The sequence below is a fragment of the Saccostrea cucullata genome, unplaced genomic scaffold (genome assembly GCF_032062105.1).
Source record: "Saccostrea cucullata isolate Sc308-1 unplaced genomic scaffold, CSIRO_AGI_Scuc_v1 ctg2240, whole genome shotgun sequence".
Taxonomy (NCBI): Eukaryota; Metazoa; Mollusca; class Bivalvia; order Ostreida; family Ostreidae; genus Saccostrea; species Saccostrea cuccullata.
Window position 1 is genome coordinate 1 of NW_026918848.1, and position 20,370 is coordinate 20,370.

Below are 20,370 nucleotides of genomic sequence, written 5' to 3' on the forward strand. Positions count from 1 at the left end.
TACGCCCGCTTTTTTTCCCTTTAGTGGCTTTACTCCGTAAACAGCGTAAAAACTTAATTGAAATCTCGCCGAGTGGAATAGACGAATCACCCCATGAAATGGTACATGTACATGTAGGTACATGTACATGTATATGCTTATACCGGGAAGGCTCGTATAGGAAGCAATTTTAGTTGGAGGGGAGGGGGGGGGGCAAGCCAAATATTTTCAGGTTTTATTTGGGGGGGGGGGGGGGGGGCACACTAAGGCATTATCAACTACCAAAAATTCCCAGAAATTTTAATGAGGGGCACAGACATTAAGTAGTCTGTCGCTTTATTCTTTATAGTATAGAACTCTTCTTTAGTTTTCAAATAACGGGAAATTTACGATTCCTACAACCAAGCCGAAAGGGGGGGGGGCGGGAGTGAGAGAGAGAGAGGGGATATTTTTGTTTTTAAATCATATCGGACATCGCAGTGTTTTTATTAAAAGTGAGACGCAACAAATATTTATTTATTTATTCACTGCAATATTTAAACACTGGAATTGATTTTAAACATACTGATTCGTTTTTAAATCTGTTCTTTACGAAATAAATAATAAAATTGCACAAAACTTGCTTACAGCACTCAGCTGTGGAAAAATGACGTCATAATCGAAAAACACGTCATGAGTTGAAAATGGCGTCTGTCAACATGGCTCATTCGGGAGAGGAAATATATGAAGAAAAGAAGCTAACATATGAGGAGTACATGTTTAATCATATACGGAAGAAGTATAAACGAAGAAAGAAAAGAAAAGGAAGCTATCCTTACCTTTGTAAGTTCTTTAAGGCGCATCAAAAATATCTTATTCTAGGGATGTCAAGGTCGAGACCATTTAGCCTGATGAAAACAGACTGCATAAATTATGTGCTTGTACAATATGTACATGTATGTTTAAGGTAATATTGATAAAAATATATATAAAAAGGACTTATATAGGCAGTGCCTGCTGTCCAATCCCATTATGTAAATTCATAATTATTGTTTAAATAAAAAAAAAAATATAGATGTGTAGATGCTTTTACTTGAAATTCCAAACTGAGCTACCTGTCAAGGTTTCTTGGATTTATTCCAAACTCTAAGGAATGCATCATCAAAAGAGTTATTCCATTATTCCTATTTGCAAAGCGGCTGACAGATAAAGACAGAATATGATCATTACGGAGATTTACCGGAGTAGGCCTGCACTGTTTTTTATCATAATTCATATAAGTACATGATAGACAGTGAAGAAATTAGCGTTTAGTTTACAGGAATGCTGTGGCGCTCTGAGACTCTGAGTCCCTATAACACCCCCCCTTTTTTTTCCTTTTTTCCCCCATGCGCGTGTATACATGGCAGTAGGAACCGTGGGGGGGGGGGGCAGTTTTTCGTAACTGTCGATTTATAAAATACTATAGAAGACATGCTCTGTTGTACCATAGTCAAGTGTGAATATTCTTCTGTTTAAAGAGTGGAATATCTGTATGAAGCGAATTTTAAAATAATCTACAGTCAATCGAATTACTTGTAATGTTCTTCTTATTAATTTTTTTTGAGAACATCTTGTAGCTACTATATTTATGCTTGAGTCTTCAATAAAACGTCCTTTTTGCTTAAGTCAAGACATTTTCTGTTGCTGAAAGTGCCCCCCCCCCTCTCCCCTGGCTTCCTACGGCCCTAGAAATTAAAAAAAATAATAGCTTATAAATCACATGTAAATATGCTGTAAATCATTTATCAATCATCTGTTGTAACATAGCTATAGGAGTGAATTCTTTTGTGAAAAAGGTGGAATATTTGTATGGAGAGAAAGGGTAAATTTAATTCATGTAGCGAATAGATTTAATACATCTTATTAGCATTATTTATTATATAATTTATATATTTTTTTTTAATTTACAGCGTCGATATACATTTGTTTCAGGTTTGTTCTTCATTGTCGATAAATTAACAGACATTTTGAGATCAGATCCGGGGGAATACAGCGGGCTAAAAACTGTGTTGGGGTTCCCCACGGGGGCTCTTATAGCATTCGGTAGGTTTATCCATAATCTTAGTAACGTTTTTTTTATTCTTTTTGAAAGTATACATCATCTTATGTACCGTTATAAAATATACATGTGTTATCAAATATACATAACACATATAATTTTTCAATTGACATTAATTTATTTCATCACTTGAAAAGACACATTCACAGTTTACACATTATAAATATGACATATTTATGAAATGTAATTTTTAAAAAAATGAATTTAGCTATTTATTATATGTATATTTTTTTTACGTTATAGTTGAGCAAAAACAACTTGCATGTTAATTAGCTAATATACAAATCTTTAAAAAATTGCTCTTTGATACTACGAGTTATTTAAAAAAAATGTTCATATTACATTAATTTTCTTTAAATTTTTCTTTTTAATTTTTGAAATAAATCTATTTTATATAGGCCTATACCTGGCAGTTTTGGCGCCATTAGATCTACAGAAAGAGACAGCCGAGTTATTTGGCGGACTCCTGGGTCTAGGGTTAGCGACCGGATATGCAATTTCCGCGCATGTGCGATGCATCTGTTGGTTGCTTGTTCCCACATTCTTCGGAAAGAAAGGACGGTCATTTATAGGAACCTATGCAATTATATTCCTTATCGCAGGTAAATAACGTCACTTCCCGTAATCTTCCATGAAATTCCATTGTACTACATGAATATTGGGGATCCTGGATTTTTTCCAATAAGGGGTCGGAGAGATCCTCTTTTTTTTTTTTTTTTTCATTTGAATAGATCGAAAGAACGTTATTGCTGAGTATGAAGAAAAATTACGTTTTTTGAAAGCTTTTAATTGTAGAAAACTTCTAAGAAAAATTTTAACGAATTTAAATTTGATACAGTAAATTATAAAATCGATCAGAAGTCATTCAGTTCATTTAAATAGATACATGTGTGTACACAAAATCTCCCAGAATATACATGTATATTTTACCCGGTAATGTTAGACTAGCATACTTATTTACTCCAGTTATCATTTTTATACGTGTAAAATTTTATATTTTATAAAATATTATAAAATAATTTTTAAAAATATGTTTTAAAACCTTTTATATACCCCGGCCTTTATCGTGTTCTGCCGTTTTTGAGACTAGTATTTCTCTTAAATCCGTATCATAATTACGTACCTAATTTTCACTCTAAATTCTTTCATTTAAATTACAAAACTTTAAATTTGCAAAATATTTCCAAACTGCTTCTTCTACATATGTTTACTTATTTTTTCTCTTTCTTTTTCTGTGTGTTATTTTACCCATTCTTTGTTTCCTTACATTGTTATTGCATCTTTAGGTATCGTTCGTGAACTTGATAAAGGGTAGCGCTTATAACGACGCCAAATAATTTATTTCTATCAATTCTATGTGTATGTTACATTTTGACTAAAATGTTTACCTAATGCTTTTATCATACTGTAAATTTTCAATATGCCGAGTGGCAGTAAATACAAAACTAACAAAATTAAATTTGGATAATACTGTTACCTGGTAAATTGTTAATTTTCTATGTACAGCCACCCAGTAAATTGTAAATTTTGTATTTTATTGCGACACCATTTCACTTTTTAAGGGCCAGTTCATAACCTCGCTACAAACGGAAGGGAGGTGATCCGCTCCCTGACTTGTGCCGCGGAGTTAGCCATTAACCAGACATCTGCTAAATGGGAGCTAAGGACCAAACCATTCCGCAGGATCATGTCGCAGTTTGTGGTAAAATAGCAAATTTAATCTCCCATACACGTACATTGAAAATGAAATTAATTAATTTTATTTCGCATCTGACTACAGTGTCATATTGTAAATTTTGATTTTGCCCGGTGAAAACCATATTTAATCTGACAGATCTATCATTACTATCCACATGGTAAATTTAAATTTTACAATATTTACGCGCTTAATGATTAATTTATGAGTAAGGGTTTTACGGTGCAGACTACTTAATATATGATGTCTACCTAATGACGTCGACTGTGCCGAAGTAGTTTATTCGGAGATTTTAATTAATTTGATCTTAATGATATATATTAATTAATATTAAATATGAATAAATAAAAATGTACCAAGTTTAAATGTCCCAAAGTTATGTAAAGATGTTATCTACAATTTATTTTATCTTTCAAGTATGTTAACTAATCTTATGATAATATGTTTCACGTTGTTTAGAATGAAGGCGCTCATTTGAAGAAGGTGACAAAGAAGATAGACGCAGCTTACCAGCCAATCAGAAAAGAGGTGCGTGAGTTACCAGCCAATGAAAAATCAGTTTTGGTTCAGTACATAGAGTATAACAGAGTACATAATTCTTACCAGCCAATCAGATTTATTCTTGATCGATTCAATCAGCTGAACACATCAATCAGGCAGTCGATGAATTAAAAAAATCATTTCTGAAGTCGATAGCTGAGCGGCTGCTGAAAAGATCTTTAAAATAACCGGAAAAAGGATGCATGTATCTGTGGGCCACAAAATGTTTTTTATGCAAGTATAGAAATTGAAGTCGATATTCATACATGTGTATCTTATGTAATGTTATCGGCAGAAGAAACTTAAGGTAATTCCACCCTCCCATGATGTCATAGGTTTTTGCAAAAACTGTAGTTAGTTTAAATTCATACCTAATAGAACAATATCTTTTGGAAGAGTATTTTACAATAGGTGTAATGATAAATTTTGTTACGTAATATCTTTCTTTAAATGCATATTCTCTTTATCTAATGAATTATTCAATCTTTAAAAATGTTGACAAGGGCCTAAACTCCTTCTCAGGTCTCTTCATTCAGGCATTTGCTTTATTGTACTTCTAATGTAAAACAGTTTCCCTGATATTCACAATTCAAAAGTATCTAATAAGTGGGAAGTATTAGGAACATTCAGCATCAGAATTATGCATTTTGATCAGTTTTTACACATTTTTCAGAATACTGTTTACAAAAAAAGGTGCGAATTTTTTATCCTGACATACACTAAAGTCTTCTGTTTATTTAAGTTTCGCATCTTAAATAATATGGTGACCTAAATATTTTTTGCAATAATTGGAAAATTTAAAATATATGATAATAAATGAAAATAAATGCAGTTCTTGTACTTTGAACCATTAAAATTGTGAGGGTGGATCGTTTAACTTTTGTAGAAAATTGTTACTTTGTATTGAGTTAAAGTTTTCCGTCTATACAGCTCGTATGAATATATGAAATTTATGGCCCTGTTGCTAAATAATTAATAAGGGAAACCCACATTCCTTATTGAATAAATAAATGATACACATGTATGCTTAAAATATTTGAAATCTAAAATATCTACGCATCTGTGGTTAAGTTATAACATTCATTAAATTAACCAATTGCGTAGCTCATTAGTATTTTTTTCAGTTGAAAAGCCACGAAGATAGCGACGAGTATGAAATCGAAGACGAGGATTCGGAAGCTAAAATGGCGGAAAGAATGAGACAGGTTGACAAAGTGACACACAATCGACGCGGAAACAGGATGCAGAAGATAGAATCCGAAAACGATGAGAGCACAGCGAAAGACAGAGCAGAAAAATCCGAGAAAAAATACCGGAAAAAGCTAGAAATGAGATGTGAAGGTCAATTTTAATTTATATTTGTTTATTGTTGTTGTTTTCTGAACAACTTTTGTAGAAAGAATTTTTGTAAATTGTCTTTTTTCTCTGTAGTGATTTTTTACACGCAGTATCACTGCGTTTCATTTTTATCGTACCAAGAAAGCATACATGTAGTAAAACTTAATCAATCAGTCAATTTTATCACTAATCTATCATTCAATAAATCAATCAACCGAACAATTAATCTTTCGACCACCCCAACAATCCATATTTTATTATATACTACTTGTATCAATCAATCGAACATTTAATCTTTCGACCAATCGATCAATCATTAATTTATAAATTGATAAACGATCAATCAATCAATCAGATGTATGGAACAAGGCAGTAATCAAGTGTCGAGGAGCCTTCAGGGATTTGGAGAGAAAGTGTCTGTCCGCCATTCCTGTCATTGGCTTTGTTTTGTGTCTGCCACTGAAACTGACAATCTTCTGCCAGCTCGCTAAAGGTAACCTAGCTAGAACTTTGTCATTAAATAAATGTTTGATCGCAATCTGCCGAGTTAGGTTAAAAATAAATCCTAAGCTTATGCAGTGTATAAATATGGAATAATATTTTTTTTCTTAATACTGTTGTTTTAGATACATGCACAGCAATTTGAGTAAAATCCAATTGTGAATGTGCACATGTATTTTTTACAAAAGACAGAAAGATGTTATAAAAATATGAAATAAATGGTTAAAGCATTTTATACATGTACATGTATATATAGTGTTGTACCAACTAGACCTCAATATCAGTTAGATCTCTTCAATTTTCCCCAAATTTGTTATCCCCTTCTGCTGTCAGTGGTGCCAAACGCATTAGGAATGGAGTGTAAATCTATGGATGTGATGGAGCCAGGCTTTGGTGACGTATACGTGACGTCAGAGGACACAATGGTCGACATGGAAGAAAACTTTGACGTCAATTTACAGTATAAGGTGAATATAAAATGGAGTCTGGAAATTACAAGGATGTGTGAATTGAACATAAAGGTTTAGACCAGGAAATGTTAACTTTAAATAGTAATAGGAACGGAATGGGGGGGGGGGGGGGGGTTAAATGGTGCACCCGTAAACTTTTGGTGATTTGTAGTGTAACGTGTCGGACCTGAGCAGTTAGTAGGTCCGTGCTCGGATTACCGAGTTTTACTGGGGTATGATTGAATGCAAAATATACAGAAAATATATGACACTTGCCTAGTGTGTTGAAATCAAGTGACCTAACTGCCTTTATGTCAAATATATATACAATGATACTGGCACCTTCCTGGTGCCTTATGACAATTGTCTGAATAAACAACTACCTAATCAAACAACTACCTGCTTAGCGTCTGCTGACAACTGGTCTTCTATGTTGACACCTGCCTGGTGTCTTCTGCAAACCAGTTGGTAAGTACACTGTACAGCCAAGTGGCTCTAACACAATACAACTTTGCTATCCTTGCCACAGGGTACACTTTCTTCTACCCTCTATCACACTTCAAATAACTTCGTTCGCGACTTATTCAAATTGCCCACATTAAATGGCAATCGGTTAATTAACCAAGGCAGGTATTACACGACAAGATGCACCTTCCAAGTCGTTTATACCAAATTGCAGACGCCAAGTGGTAGATGTAACAGACTGGTTGGCGTACTACCCTTTGTGCTCCAACTTGGTCAATGTTCACAAGTTTCCCAGTCTCATATTTACAAAATATACCAAACTACCTTTCTATTAACAAGACAATTCTTATAATCTGACAAAACATCATTTATCAATATTACTTGTATATTTCTTATGTCAATTGACCAATTAATTACAATATTTACATTGATTAACTATTATTAATTTATTATATACACAGTAACGGGAGATAATTCCTCCAACCACTTCAGTAGTAAATCAAAAGAAAGGTATTTTATGATTTTTTATTTCAACAAAATCAGTGACTATTAAGGGAAGATATACTTTTTTTCTCCTAAAGTAATTTTTCTTGGCAAGTGCCCCTCCCCCGTCTCTAAGCCGAAAATGTTTGGTTGTAATCTTTGACTGCTACGGGCCTGCTTTATGCTGGAAGTTTGAATCTACAGGAAAATTGTGACTTTTATAGATAATTTTATATTAATTGTTAATACTATTTTACCGTTTTGATAACCATTGATTTTTTCTCTTGATGGTAAAGCTTATACATGTACAAGATCCTTATTATATCACAAATTAAAAAAAAAATACAATTTTTGTGTTAATGCTTTAACAGATGATACAAACTCCTGAAGACATCGACTATACAATGGCAGAGGAAGTTCGGAAGGGAACGATGCACGAGTTTGATAAGAAGCAAGCTTGGGTGGACTTCTTCACGTCGATTCTCGCGAGATTTATGGCATTTACTTTTATAGTGGTGATCGTGAGGTGTGTAATTAATAACTTTTTCCGTTATACACACAATAAAAATTAAATTACTTTCAGGAGTAAAAGGTCAGTAGATCGACCTCTTAAACCGTATTTAACATGTTTGTTTTTTTCTTTGTATGTTTGTTGTTTAAAATCTCTCTCGAGAATTTTTCACTCATATAGATCGAGACACCATATCACTAACCGGTGGATAGCTTCATTTTTTTTTACCTATATACGGCTCCCAGGGCCATTTAGCATGCAGAGAGGGGTCTTTTTCCTTTTCGAAAAATTTAATAGCTACTGGTTTTTTGTTTTTTTTTTAGAATATCTGATACAAATATGCTGAATATCCACAGTGTTTGTTTTTTAACAGCTCCTATAAATACAACAAGAAGTATTTAACAGACTTTAAGTTCGATAACAACTACATCTCTAAGTACTTCCGCCATATTGATGCAAGACGCCATTACCAAGTATGTTTATCTAATATTTAAACAGAACGAACAGTTTATACAAATTAATGGAAAAACACCAACTTGTTCTTTACAAATTTTAATATTTCAGAATAAGCGTACATTATTACCCCTGAAGAATTTTGAAAAGGATAAAATGATTTATCCCGATACACTAAAAATGATGCGAGGGGAAAAAAGAAAGCTGGTACGTCTTATAATTGTATAAACATTAAAAAAAATAATTTCATATAATTTTATCTGTTTATTGACCTTCTATGAATAGAAATAGAAACAATGTTAATTTCTTTATGAGATTTGACGGATTTTATCGCAAAATTCCTGGATCCTGAAAAACCATAAACTCATTTTGAAATTCTGTAAAAGAAATAAAGGATAGTTAATTTTTTTCTGATAAAAAGAATAACATTTTAAATTTTTTCTTAAAACAGAGCAAAGGCACCTTCTTAATTTTAATGCGGGCGTTAATATCAGGACTGATCGTAATGTCCGCCAATCTACTGTATGATGTGATGGATATCATAGAGAAAAACAGTCACATAAGTTACAGACAAACAGGTAAGTCAACTTATTACAGACAGACAGGTAGATCAACTTATAACAGGCAGACAGGTAGGTCAGCTTATAACAGGCAGACAGGTAAATCAACTTATAACAGACAGACAGGTAACTCAACTTATTATGAACAGAATGGTAGGTCAACTTATTACAGTCAGACAGGTAACTCAACTTATAACAGACAGACAGGTAACTCAACTTATTATGAACAGAATGGTAGGTCAACTTATTACAGTCAGACAGGTAACTCAACTTATAACAGACAGACAGGTAACTCAACTTATTATAGACAGAATGGTAGGTCAACTTATTACAGTCAGACAGGTAACTCAACTTATAACAGACAGAAAGGTAACTCAACTTATTATAGACAGAATGGTAGGTCAACTTATTACAATCAGACAGGTAACTCAACTTATAACAGACAAACAGGTAACTCAACTTATTATAGACAGAATGGAAGGTCAACTTATTACAATCAGACAGGTAACTCAACTTATAACAGACAGACAGGTAACTCAACTTATTATAGACAGAATGGAAGGTCAACTTATTACAGTCAGACAGGTAACTCAACTTATAACAGACAGACAGGTAACTCAACTTATTATAGACAGAATGGAAGGTCAATTTATTACAGTCAGACAGGTAACTCAACTTATAACAGACAGACAGGTAACTCAACTTATTATAGACAGAATGGTAGGTCAACTTATTACAGTCAGACAGGTAACTCAACTTATAACAGACAGACAGGTAACTCAACTTATTATAGACAGAATGGTAGGTCAACTTATTACAGTCAGACAGGTAAGTCAAATTGTAACAGACAGACAGGTAACTCAACTTATTATAGACAGAATGGTAGGTCAACTTATTACAATCAGACAGGTAACTCAACTTATAACAGACAGACAGGTAACTCAACTTATTATAGACAGAATGGTAGGTCAACTTATTACAGTCAGACAGGTAAGTCAAATTGTAACAGACAGGTAAGATGTAGGTCAACTTTCTTCATACCTACCTACCTAGTCCTTGTTATGCCCGTGGGCACATAGGGCAAGGACTAGATTTCTCCACTTCTCTCTATCTTTAGCAATTTTTTCTAACTCTCCCCACGTTAGCCTGTGGTCCCTCATTTCCTTCTCAACTGTCCTTTGCCAGGTGGTTTTTGGCCGACCAGGTTTCCTCTTCCCCTCTGGTGTCCATCTAAGGGCTACTTTGGTGATGTTGTCGGCTGGCTTCCTCAACACATGCCCTATCCATCGCCATCTCCGTTTTGTTAACAATGTTCGTATATTTCTGTGTTGGCCTTCTCATGTAGTTCCACATTTGTAATTTTGTTTGGCCAGAAAATCCTCATGATCTTTCTGAGGCATCCATTGTGGAAACTAGATAGTTTGCATATGTCTCCTTCTGTCATTCTCCAGCATTCTGACCCATAGAGTAGGACAGACAGTACGCAGCTGTTATATATTCTTAATTTTGTCCTTCTACTTATGTCATTTGTTTTCCATATGCTCTTCAGGCTGATGAAGGCACCTCTAGCTTTACTTAGTCTGGCCTTTATATCTTTGTCTGCACCCCCATCCGATGTTACTATGCTGCCAAGATAGGTAAATGTTGTTGAGTTGTTCAGGTGGTTTCCATTAACCTGTATTCTTGCTGGTTGTTTGGTGTTTAATGACAAAAGGCCATGTAAAATTAATTCCTTTTTTCAAGAAATATGATGAGAGAGGGAGGCATTTTTTTTTCACTTTTTATTGCCCCCAAAACTGATGAGGCAGCTTTTTACATTGTACAAAACCTAAGAAAATGATGAGGGAGGTGATTTGTTGTTTTTATTTTATTGATTTAGCAATAAAAAGGGTCAATGAGGCACCCTTAAAAGAGATGAGGGAGGGCCTGCAAGATAATATTTTTTTATAGCCTAACTTCTGTTTTCCTGGTATTGATTTTTAATCCAATTTTTTCTGCATTTCTCTGTAATTTTTTTGTTTTACTTTGCATATGCTTTTCCAGATGTGATAGTAGGGCCAAGTCATCTGCATAGTCTAGGTCTTCAAGATTGGTAAAGAGTGTCCATCTTATTCCTGTGTTATTTCCATTTAGGGTTGATTTCATTACCCAGTCAATTGCTAGAATAAATAGGATAGCTGACATAACACATCCCTGGCTCACGCCAGATTTTACTATGAAGCATGCATCTGATGAGCTGCCTATAGAGCAATTAAACTCCACGTAAAAAGCTTTTATCAGTTCTACTATCTTTGATGGTATTCCATAATGTCTTAAGATCTTCCATAGACTTTCCCTATGGATACTGTCAAAGGCTTTTTCGAAATCTATAAAGTTTATTTTAAGCTGCCTTTGCCACTCTGTACATTGCTCTATAATATTTCGTAGGGTAAACACCTGGTCACAACAACTTTTCCTTTTCCTAACACCTGCTTGCTCTTGTCTTATTTTGTCATCTATTGCAGTTTTAATTCTGTCGATAATTATTTTGCTGAATATCTTACTAGGTATTGATAGTAATGTGATGCCCCTCCAGTTATCGCAGTTGGTAAGATCTCCTTTCTTTGGCACTTTAATGATTTTTGCTTTGGACCATGTCGTTGGTATTGTATTACTATTCCAGATCTTGGTGAATAATGAGTGTAATATGTCTGCTGCAAGGTTTGGATCTGCTTTGAATAGTTCTGCTGGCACTTGGTCATTTCCAGGTGCTTTGTTGTTCTTAAGGGCTGTTATTGCTTTGAGTATTTCAGCTTTAGATGGTACCTCTGTCTCAATTTCTAAATCAGCTTCAGCTTCCGGTATGTGTGCCAGTTCTTTAGGTTTCGGGCGATTCAACACTTCTTCAAAATGTTCTCTCCATCCAAGATGGAACTTTCTTCATACAGAGGATAAAACAACTTACTGCAGGTAAACAGGCAAGTCACTTTATTACAAACAAACAAGTAAGAAAACTTATTTAAAAAATAAAAGATAAAACATTTCGTCTTTACTACAGTATCAAGCAAAGATTGGAGCATGCTTAATTGCATGCTATATATTTTGAATTTTACAGGCTTGCATTACATTAATGTGAAGGTGGCTGGTGTGGGATTCATGAGTCAGATCATACGACTCTTTCTAAAGGCTTTCAACAGTGAACATTCTATTGATAACGTGACCACGAATTTTAGTAGGTGTCTCTTTTTAGTGAATATGTTTTACAATATTTTTATTTCCTTTTAATATACTCAAAAAAAAAAAAAAAGAAAAGAAAAACCCAAAATGCTGAAATATTAGGGATATAACGGTATATAACAATATTGTACATATTTTTCAGAGTACAAAAACGTATTTTTGTTATCAAAGCGTTCTATTTCATAATATTTGAACTCTTATCACTTTAGAATGATTGCAATGAGTAAGGACCTATCAAATATTGATTCTGAATTATACTTCTTTTTAGGGTTATTTTTACGCAATAATTTTACAAATCCCTTAAACCCCCTCCCCAATAAATGAAATGTTCTATCAAGTAAGATAAAGTATTCAAGATCTGTCAAAATATAACAATAAGTTCGATGTTATAATTTATTGAATATGCAAAATTGAGTTTTGGTAGTCTTAAAAAGAACATTAACCCCCTTCTATCTTTTTACCCCTTAACCCTTTCTCTTCCGGCGTATTTTACGTGATTTTGGAGGCCTTTTGACATGGCATTATTAAATTATTTCTAACTTTTTTATCCAAGGGGAAAGCTAGGCATAATGCATACCATTTTGTAGGAAATCTCTTACAGATGATATTTTATGACTGTTTAGGTACTCAACCACTGACCTTATTAGTAAAAATTGAGGTCAAAGGTCAATTAAGTGCAAAATTTTATGGGATTTTTTGATACTTTTTCATCTTTAAGGTAAATATTAAGTATGATGCATGTTGAAATAGGAAATTTGGGATATACCCACAAAAGAGCATTATACTGTACTACATGAAACACATAAACTTTTTTTTTCAATTCTGCATATAACTACTTAAAAGGGGTTGCTAAGCAACGCAGAATTCTTTAATTTTCGGGCAGAAATTTTCATTTTTTACTCATCCTAGACACATTTATGCATCCCAGCACATATAAAAGTTAGATGTGAGGTCATAAAATTACAAGGGACATACAACAGATAAATTGTCTTAAAGTTTGACCTCATTAGAACTATTTTTAGGAGGTCAAAGGTCAAATAAGTGCAAAAGTTTCATCAATTTTTTTCAACACTTTTCAATATTCTTGCCATAATTTTACACAATGGATGCTGAAATGGAAAATTCTGAATATACTCTCAAGAAGGGATTAGAACTGCAATATCCATGCATCATTTTAGTTCAAATATCTGTTTAATGACCTGTAAGTGGTTGCTTAGCAACATCATTTTAAAGTTTTTGGCTATATACATGTTTGTTATTTCACATTCTGGACACATTCTAGACACTTTTTGTATATTTCATGAAATTGTTTGTAAGATATATATGGGCCATAAAGATGAAAGAACATTTTTGTATTAAAAATTGACCTTGACACTCTTGTTCTTCAGGGGGTCAAGGTCATATCAGTACAGAATTCTGCTTTAAACTGTAAGTAAATATCAATTTTGAAATGCTTCAAACATGGATAAATCACCTAATAGCTGACGTAATAAAAATGGTGAATGACAAAATTTGCAAGCAAAGAATTCTGGTCTGCTTCTTACAAACCCCTAGCAAAACATGTATACAATCTTTTTGTTGAACAAGAAATCCATTCTCTTGATGCCATTAGATATAATCTTTATTTTCATGAATTTAATCTAACAAGAAAAAAAAACTAAATGATTTCATTACAAGATTTTTCTGGTATAACAGAGTTTAAGGGGTACAATAAAGACTTGACATTATCTTGGAGAGAAATAATAATAATAGATAGCATTGGCAATATTTAACCCAAAAATGTTTAGTCAATAAGTTGAAAAATTGACGCTTATATCCAAATATACAAATCCAGAAATATTGCAAGATGAATTCCAAATCAGACTGAAATCTTCAACAAAATGTTGAAGAGCACTTTTACTTTGTGTCCACCATTCTTTTATCAACTGTCGTTTCTCTGTAAGACTGGAGGAAGTTCTTTGACTTGTCCAAGACATTATTATTTGCTGTCAAGTACAAGTGATCAGCTTCTATCCTGTAAAAGATTTAAATATTTTGAAACAGATACATGTCATTGTGTATATGAATTTACATTTATAAATAAAATTAAGAGTGCTAAAATTACTACATTTATTTGATTTTCCTTTTAAAATTAAAATTGTATTATGTGATTCAAGTAGTTAAATGATATTGCTAAGTCAATGTATCAGGACTGTTAATTTAACAACCTTGTAGTAAACCATCATGGTAAAATTACTGAACTAAAACAAATAGCATATTTGGCAATCTAACTAAAGCCAGACCTCTGTTTATGCTATTGCAACATATAAATAAACCTGGCAGTGGATGGAAGATCTAATTTTAATTATGCTACGAAAGCCATGAAGGGACACGTCAATTTTTCAAAAAAGTAAAAAATGAGATCTCGAATTAGACAATCCAATCCCATGGATTACTAATTTGAAATCGTTCCCTCGATTTATAATTCGAGATCTCAAATTACACAATCCGATCTTACTGATTACTAAGTTTCCCCCTTAATTCATAATTTGAGATCTCGAATTACATAACGATAATTTTTTTTCACAGATTAATAATACGAGAACTCGATTTGTTACAACGTCAGTCTTATGATTTTGGCAATCTGTGCTCTTGAATTTCATTTGATATATGTACAGATAAATCCAACGATTTTAATCAATTAGTGCGTTCTGTTTATTTTGTTTCAGCAACCGGTTGTTACCAACCTCTTTCATAACTAATTCATCGTATATTTATTTTAGAAATATATTACACAGGACCCATATTCACTTTTACTATTGCGGACTTTTAATTATTCTAATATACACGTAACACAAAAACCCAAAAGATTTTTTGTTGTACAAATATCAGTATAAGCATATGAATTTGAAAATATTCATGTATTTTTCTCATTTTGGACCGTTATATGTAATAAAAGGTAGGATGTAATACTACATGTACAATATTCTATTCTTTAAACATGTATTACCATATCCGATATGTACGGATAAATAATTTTAATGAAACATGTGAAATCATGGGAAGGGTTTACATTCTGAGGGAACGAATCGTTTAAACTAGGAGAATGAATTATACAATCTGAGATAGCGTATTGTGTAATTTGAGGGAACAAATTGATAATCTGTGAGAATGAATTGGCAATCTGTTATAACATTGAGAGAGACCGGATTGCATAAATCAAGAACTTGGTTTACTTTTATTATTTTTTAAAAATTTTTTGTCCCTATATGGCTTTCATAGATTGCATACCTGCATGGCTGCCAAGGTTGTAAAAAGAAAGGAGACAATTGACTGCAAATGTTACTTCAGGGCAAAATTCCTGGGGCAAGGCTGTTCGTGAGAATGGGATTGTTGATAAACCATCCAATGAGTTTGACCACCCATGTATATGATGTACGATGACTGGAAAAGTCTAAAAAATTGAGAAAATGGAAATTCTAACCACATACTTTATGCAGATTGGAAATATAACATAAGTCTATAAAAACAGCTTGTTCCATATCTCGGCATTCATTCAAATAGATATTACATGTTTAAATAATGTGTTTGTTTGAATAATCAAGCATCATGAGTACACCGTATTATGTGTTTCAAACACTTATTTTTCAAAATATAAATCAAATGTTTATAAACTTGTATGAATGCAATATCATGAGAATGACACAAATGAAATTTGACTTTATTTTTTGAAATTTTAGAATATACAGAAATTTTCAACACCAAAACAAAAATTTACCTGTTCATTGGTGTCCTTACATATTAATTGGCCTTCGTAGTTCATGGTGGGCTTAGCAAGTGGGTATTCACAGATGAAAGTATTGTTGCATATGTTGCCTGCAGGCTGCACCCTAAAAATTCAATGTGAAAGTCGTACATGTACACACTGTTACACACATACTGAAAACAACTATCCATTATTATTGCAACTTTGATTTTACTTTGAACTTACGAGTGATTGTCAAAAACATCAAAGTTCAAAAGCAACACAAAATTGGTTGAACAATACGATATACGCACACTGAAACATGAAGGAAGATCTAGTATTTTCTTTTGAACGTGAACTAATGCGTTTTAAACTTAAACTATTCAGTCAATGTACACGTATTCTCACCTGCTAATACCAAAGGCATGTCCGTATTATTTGATTCATTGATGTGATGATCTTCGTCGTGAAATAATCATGAAAAATGACGTTCGGATTTCGGATCACCATCATGTTTACACCACAGCGGAAACACGTGGTTATTTCAATTCGTATCAACTCATACAGTGATGAGTCGTATTTATTTATAAATGCGATTTTTTGTATTGTGAACTTGCGTGCCAATATAGATCTAACTAAATTGCAAATTAAGTATACAGTATAATAAGATACAACAATATTAAAAATCTGATTTTTTTTAGTAAAGATCGACGATTAGGGAATCAACATTGTAACGTTATATCACTACATGAAATATATACATCATTACATGTAGATGAATAAATTAACATTTCTTATTCACAAAAGGCAGAACAATAGTATTTATTTGTTTTTTGAAATCTATTTTTTGTAGTATGAATTTATTTAAGTAAAAAATATATCTAAATGGTCAAAAAAGTCTTATAAAAGAATTTGTTGTTTCGAGTTAGACGCAACAATATCGACCTTGACGTTACATGTAAATATTGACTGATTTTTCCATAAAAACTAGGCGAAGGTCACAAATTCAAATTATCGTAATTAAGAAAATACTGAGCGTAAGAAGGCCTGTAAGGGCTTGTTGGAAAGGAAATTTTCTCTACTTTTACCAGCTTTATTTTGTTTTCCCTATTTCAATACAGAAATAAACGTAAAACTGAGCTTTGTTTAAACATTACGAATAAAATCGAGAAAAAACACATAAGTGCAAGAAAATTCTTGTTTTTAAAACATACTTTAAATTAATAACAATAATTTTTACATATTTTAAAAGCAGAGAAAATATGCTTTAAGAATATACCATGCTTTTTTTTATAAAGTTAATCAGGAAAAAAATGTCAATCGTCTGGAAAATGGGCAATTGCTTTGGAAAATTACGCCATTTTCAAAAAGTCACGTTTGTCTTCACAACGTAAAATCGATTATATACCGGCAATAAAGACAAAATCTTTTTAGATATTTTAAAAGTAGAGAAAATTTCCAAAAAGATGATATATAGTTTATATACCTTCGTGCTACCATAAAATAGATACGGAGATCTTATTTTCGCGAAGTCGTGTTTTAACGCGCCATCGGTCAATTTGACCGGTACGGAAGTGAAGGGGTTAAATAAAAATCAAAATCAAAATATGAGGTATTTTATATTCTTATAGTTTATGAAAACTGTGGAAAAACTATTGAAAAAAATAATTTATCATCATTTTATAAATTGGGTTCTACATTTTTATTTCAGAATGTTTACCTCATCCCACAAAACTAAGGTCATGGGAAGTCTACAGAATTTACGCTGTATATATTATTGTTTGGATTCTCATGTTATTTGAAGCATATGGCTTACGCATGCGCAGACTCATTTGTGCTTTCTTTTATCGAAAGGTGAAAATTAAATTCCCTTCTTTGCTTTCCTTTAAAAGCTATCATTCATGTGCTGTTTTAAATTTTTGTTGTTGTCAAACATATTATTCAGATGTCCACAAACATGCAATTCTATACACACTTTATCATATTTCTAGTGATCGATGTATAATTTGAGAACATTAAAAAACAAACTGAATGCTATTTTCACCCCCAAAAAAATACATGAGAAAAAAATAGACATTTCTCATTAAAAAAATGATGCTGAGCTGAAAAATAATTTTATCGAAAGGAAGTGATCCGTGGCCTACGTTAATTTCATTTAATCAATTTTATTAGAGGGAGAAATCACGGATATTGTTTATGTATAACGAACTATTGAAGAGGAGGAAAGGCTATCTTATTCATCTACGTAAAAAAGTTAGAAAACAGGCTAGGAAATTCCAGCTTTCTGTAAGTGTCTTTTTAATTCCTTTTATCAGAACTCAATTTTTAAGCGTTGGTCATTTCTGATCCCAGGCGAATCAAATGAGTTTAAATATATGTAAATAAAATTACCGTCATTTATGATAAAGATATAAGAAGGACAAGGGGAAGGTATATCCCCTCTGTTATTTACCACATAAATTTTTATAACATAGAATTAAATATTTGGTATTTCAGTGTGACATAATTCCATTTTAGCGGGATTCTGGTATTTTGATTGGAATAAGGCGTTCATGTCCACGTCTTGCCTCTATAGTGAAGCGTTTTAAGGCGTCTAAGACTCGGTGTCTGATTTGTGATGATCTGGAGACAGAAGGATTCGTTCTCTGTTCTACACCAGGATGTAATTTCTCTTACTGTGCCGACTGCTGGATCGATTGCAAGGTATGATCACAACCTTTCCCTTAGTTCTGAGAGAGAGGAAGCATGTATATACGGAGAGTTGATATCTAAGTACTATGCCACACTGAGCACTAACACACATGCTCTGCTGTACTCATCAGATCAGAGAGAGAAAAAAAAACCCTAGGCATATGAAGGAAACTAAGCTAATCAATTTAGTAAGAGTCCTTATCCATCGTCGGAAGAAAGGTGTTCCCTTGATAAATCATCAGGTTTATAAGAATTCATTATTTTTTTTTACAATCAGCATTAGCAAAATAAACATCAATATCTAGCTTGCATTAATATTGTCACTTGAAAAATAGCACTGCAAGGACCTGCATCAGCAAGCAAAGGATGGAACTAGCATTGACGTATTGACCTACAGGCACCGGGAAATCAAATAGTTTGTCTTCATTAAATGAAAACGGGGGAAAACTGATCAGATATTATTTACAATACTGATATATAATGAAATAATAAAATGATTATATGACACTTACTGCTTTCAGCTGCAAATCAGCATCGATATTTTAACGCAAAAAATTAGTTCCCTGCTTTGTATTTCTCGCTTATAAATGTACACAATTATGTTCAAAGTCCGAAGTTTATCAAAGTGAAATAAATATATATCACTGTTTCTGTATAATTTACACCATTATCAAATCCCCCTTTGACTAAAGGGTAAAGGAGACTTGCATGTAAAAAGTGGTGGGGCAAAAATTGCCTAATTACAGTAAATAAATACTTTTGAAAAACCAAATCGGAAGGAAAATTCAAATTGATATAAGAAAAGAAATTTAAAAAAATATATATTACTTTTTCCCTTTGAGGTAATGCTTTTTAAAGTTTTGATTAATATATAATACCATATTCGTGTACATGTATCATTATAATTTTTATTGTAGAAAAAGTGTTACGCATGCGTACCGCGTTCTACAGATTTCAGCGACAGTGACAATTCTGATGATGGGAGCACAGAAGATGATGACGTATAACATCACTTGGTATTGCTATTAATAGTTTGAACAGTAAATAGTATGATAATATCCAAGTCGTTCTTAATTTAATCCAAATTGTAATTTTACATGACTTAAAGGGGTGTATAATTATCAAGATTATGTTAACTTTTCCTTTGTTGTAATACATATTTGTATCTTGAGTAATTATTAATGGAATACAATAGAAATATGCTTATTCACCATAATATGTAAATTATTAAATTGAATGTTAAGAATTGAAAATTAAAAGGAGAATCACTTACGACAACATGTAAGCTGAAATATGAAAAAAAAAATGAAGTTACTTTTATATGTTATGTACATGTCAAATGAATAAAAAGAAAAATCCACACACATCTATTTTTTATTTATAACCCAGTTAATTTTTTTTTTATTTTTAAATTTAATCAAAACTACATGTTAATCACATTGTACATAATCTTAATCATAATGCCCTTTGAATAATACTTCGCAATACTGCTTAAAGGCTATTTCGTATCAATTGCCCCATCAAGGTTAAATTACAAAAGTTCCAATAAAGCTTAGTCACAAATGCCTCATCGAGGCTTAATTGCAACAGCCCCATTATTGTCAGCACTATAATACAATGCCCCATGACGACTAATTTACAATATTCTATTAAGGCTACAAAACAGTTCCCAGTCGAGACAAAC

General features: G+C 32.6%; 1 protein-coding gene and 1 long non-coding RNA gene across 2 annotated transcripts; one reads left to right on the plus strand and one right to left on the minus strand.

Moving 5' to 3' along the window:
* Positions 1-654: 654 nt before the first annotated feature.
* On the plus strand, positions 655-19,693 carry LOC134272377 (E3 ubiquitin-protein ligase DCST1-like). The gene is made up of 17 exons (XM_062754625.1): positions 655-801; positions 1,933-2,043; positions 2,458-2,661; positions 3,622-3,761; positions 4,215-4,283; positions 5,420-5,636; positions 5,989-6,126; positions 6,468-6,601; positions 7,903-8,057; positions 8,416-8,515; positions 8,607-8,702; positions 8,947-9,073; positions 12,150-12,266; positions 17,707-17,849; positions 18,168-18,281; positions 18,513-18,698; positions 19,604-19,693. The coding sequence occupies exons 1-17, from the start codon at positions 663-665 to the stop codon at positions 19,691-19,693; spliced, it is 2,280 nt and encodes a 759-aa protein (XP_062610609.1). The 5' UTR covers positions 655-662.
* On the minus strand, positions 13,752-16,595 carry LOC134272389 (uncharacterized). The gene is made up of 4 exons (XR_009993178.1): positions 16,404-16,595; positions 16,029-16,140; positions 15,542-15,704; positions 13,752-14,285 (listed from the first exon to the last, which is right to left on the minus strand). It is a non-coding gene; the product is annotated as an uncharacterized LOC134272389 (long non-coding RNA).
* Positions 19,694-20,370: the final 677 nt, after the last annotated feature.

Bases quoted from the DNA above. Each gene is read 5' to 3' on its own strand.
- LOC134272377 (XM_062754625.1), top strand. From the start codon at position 663: ATGGCGTCTGTCAACATGGCTCATTCGGGAGAGGAAATATATGAAGAA. The intron at 802-1,932 runs GTAAGTTCTTTA...CATTTGTTTCAG, and splicing joins AGGAAGCTATCCTTACCTTT to GTTTGTTCTTCATTGTCGAT. The intron at 2,044-2,457 runs GTAGGTTTATCC...TATTTTATATAG, and splicing joins GGGGGCTCTTATAGCATTCG to GCCTATACCTGGCAGTTTTG.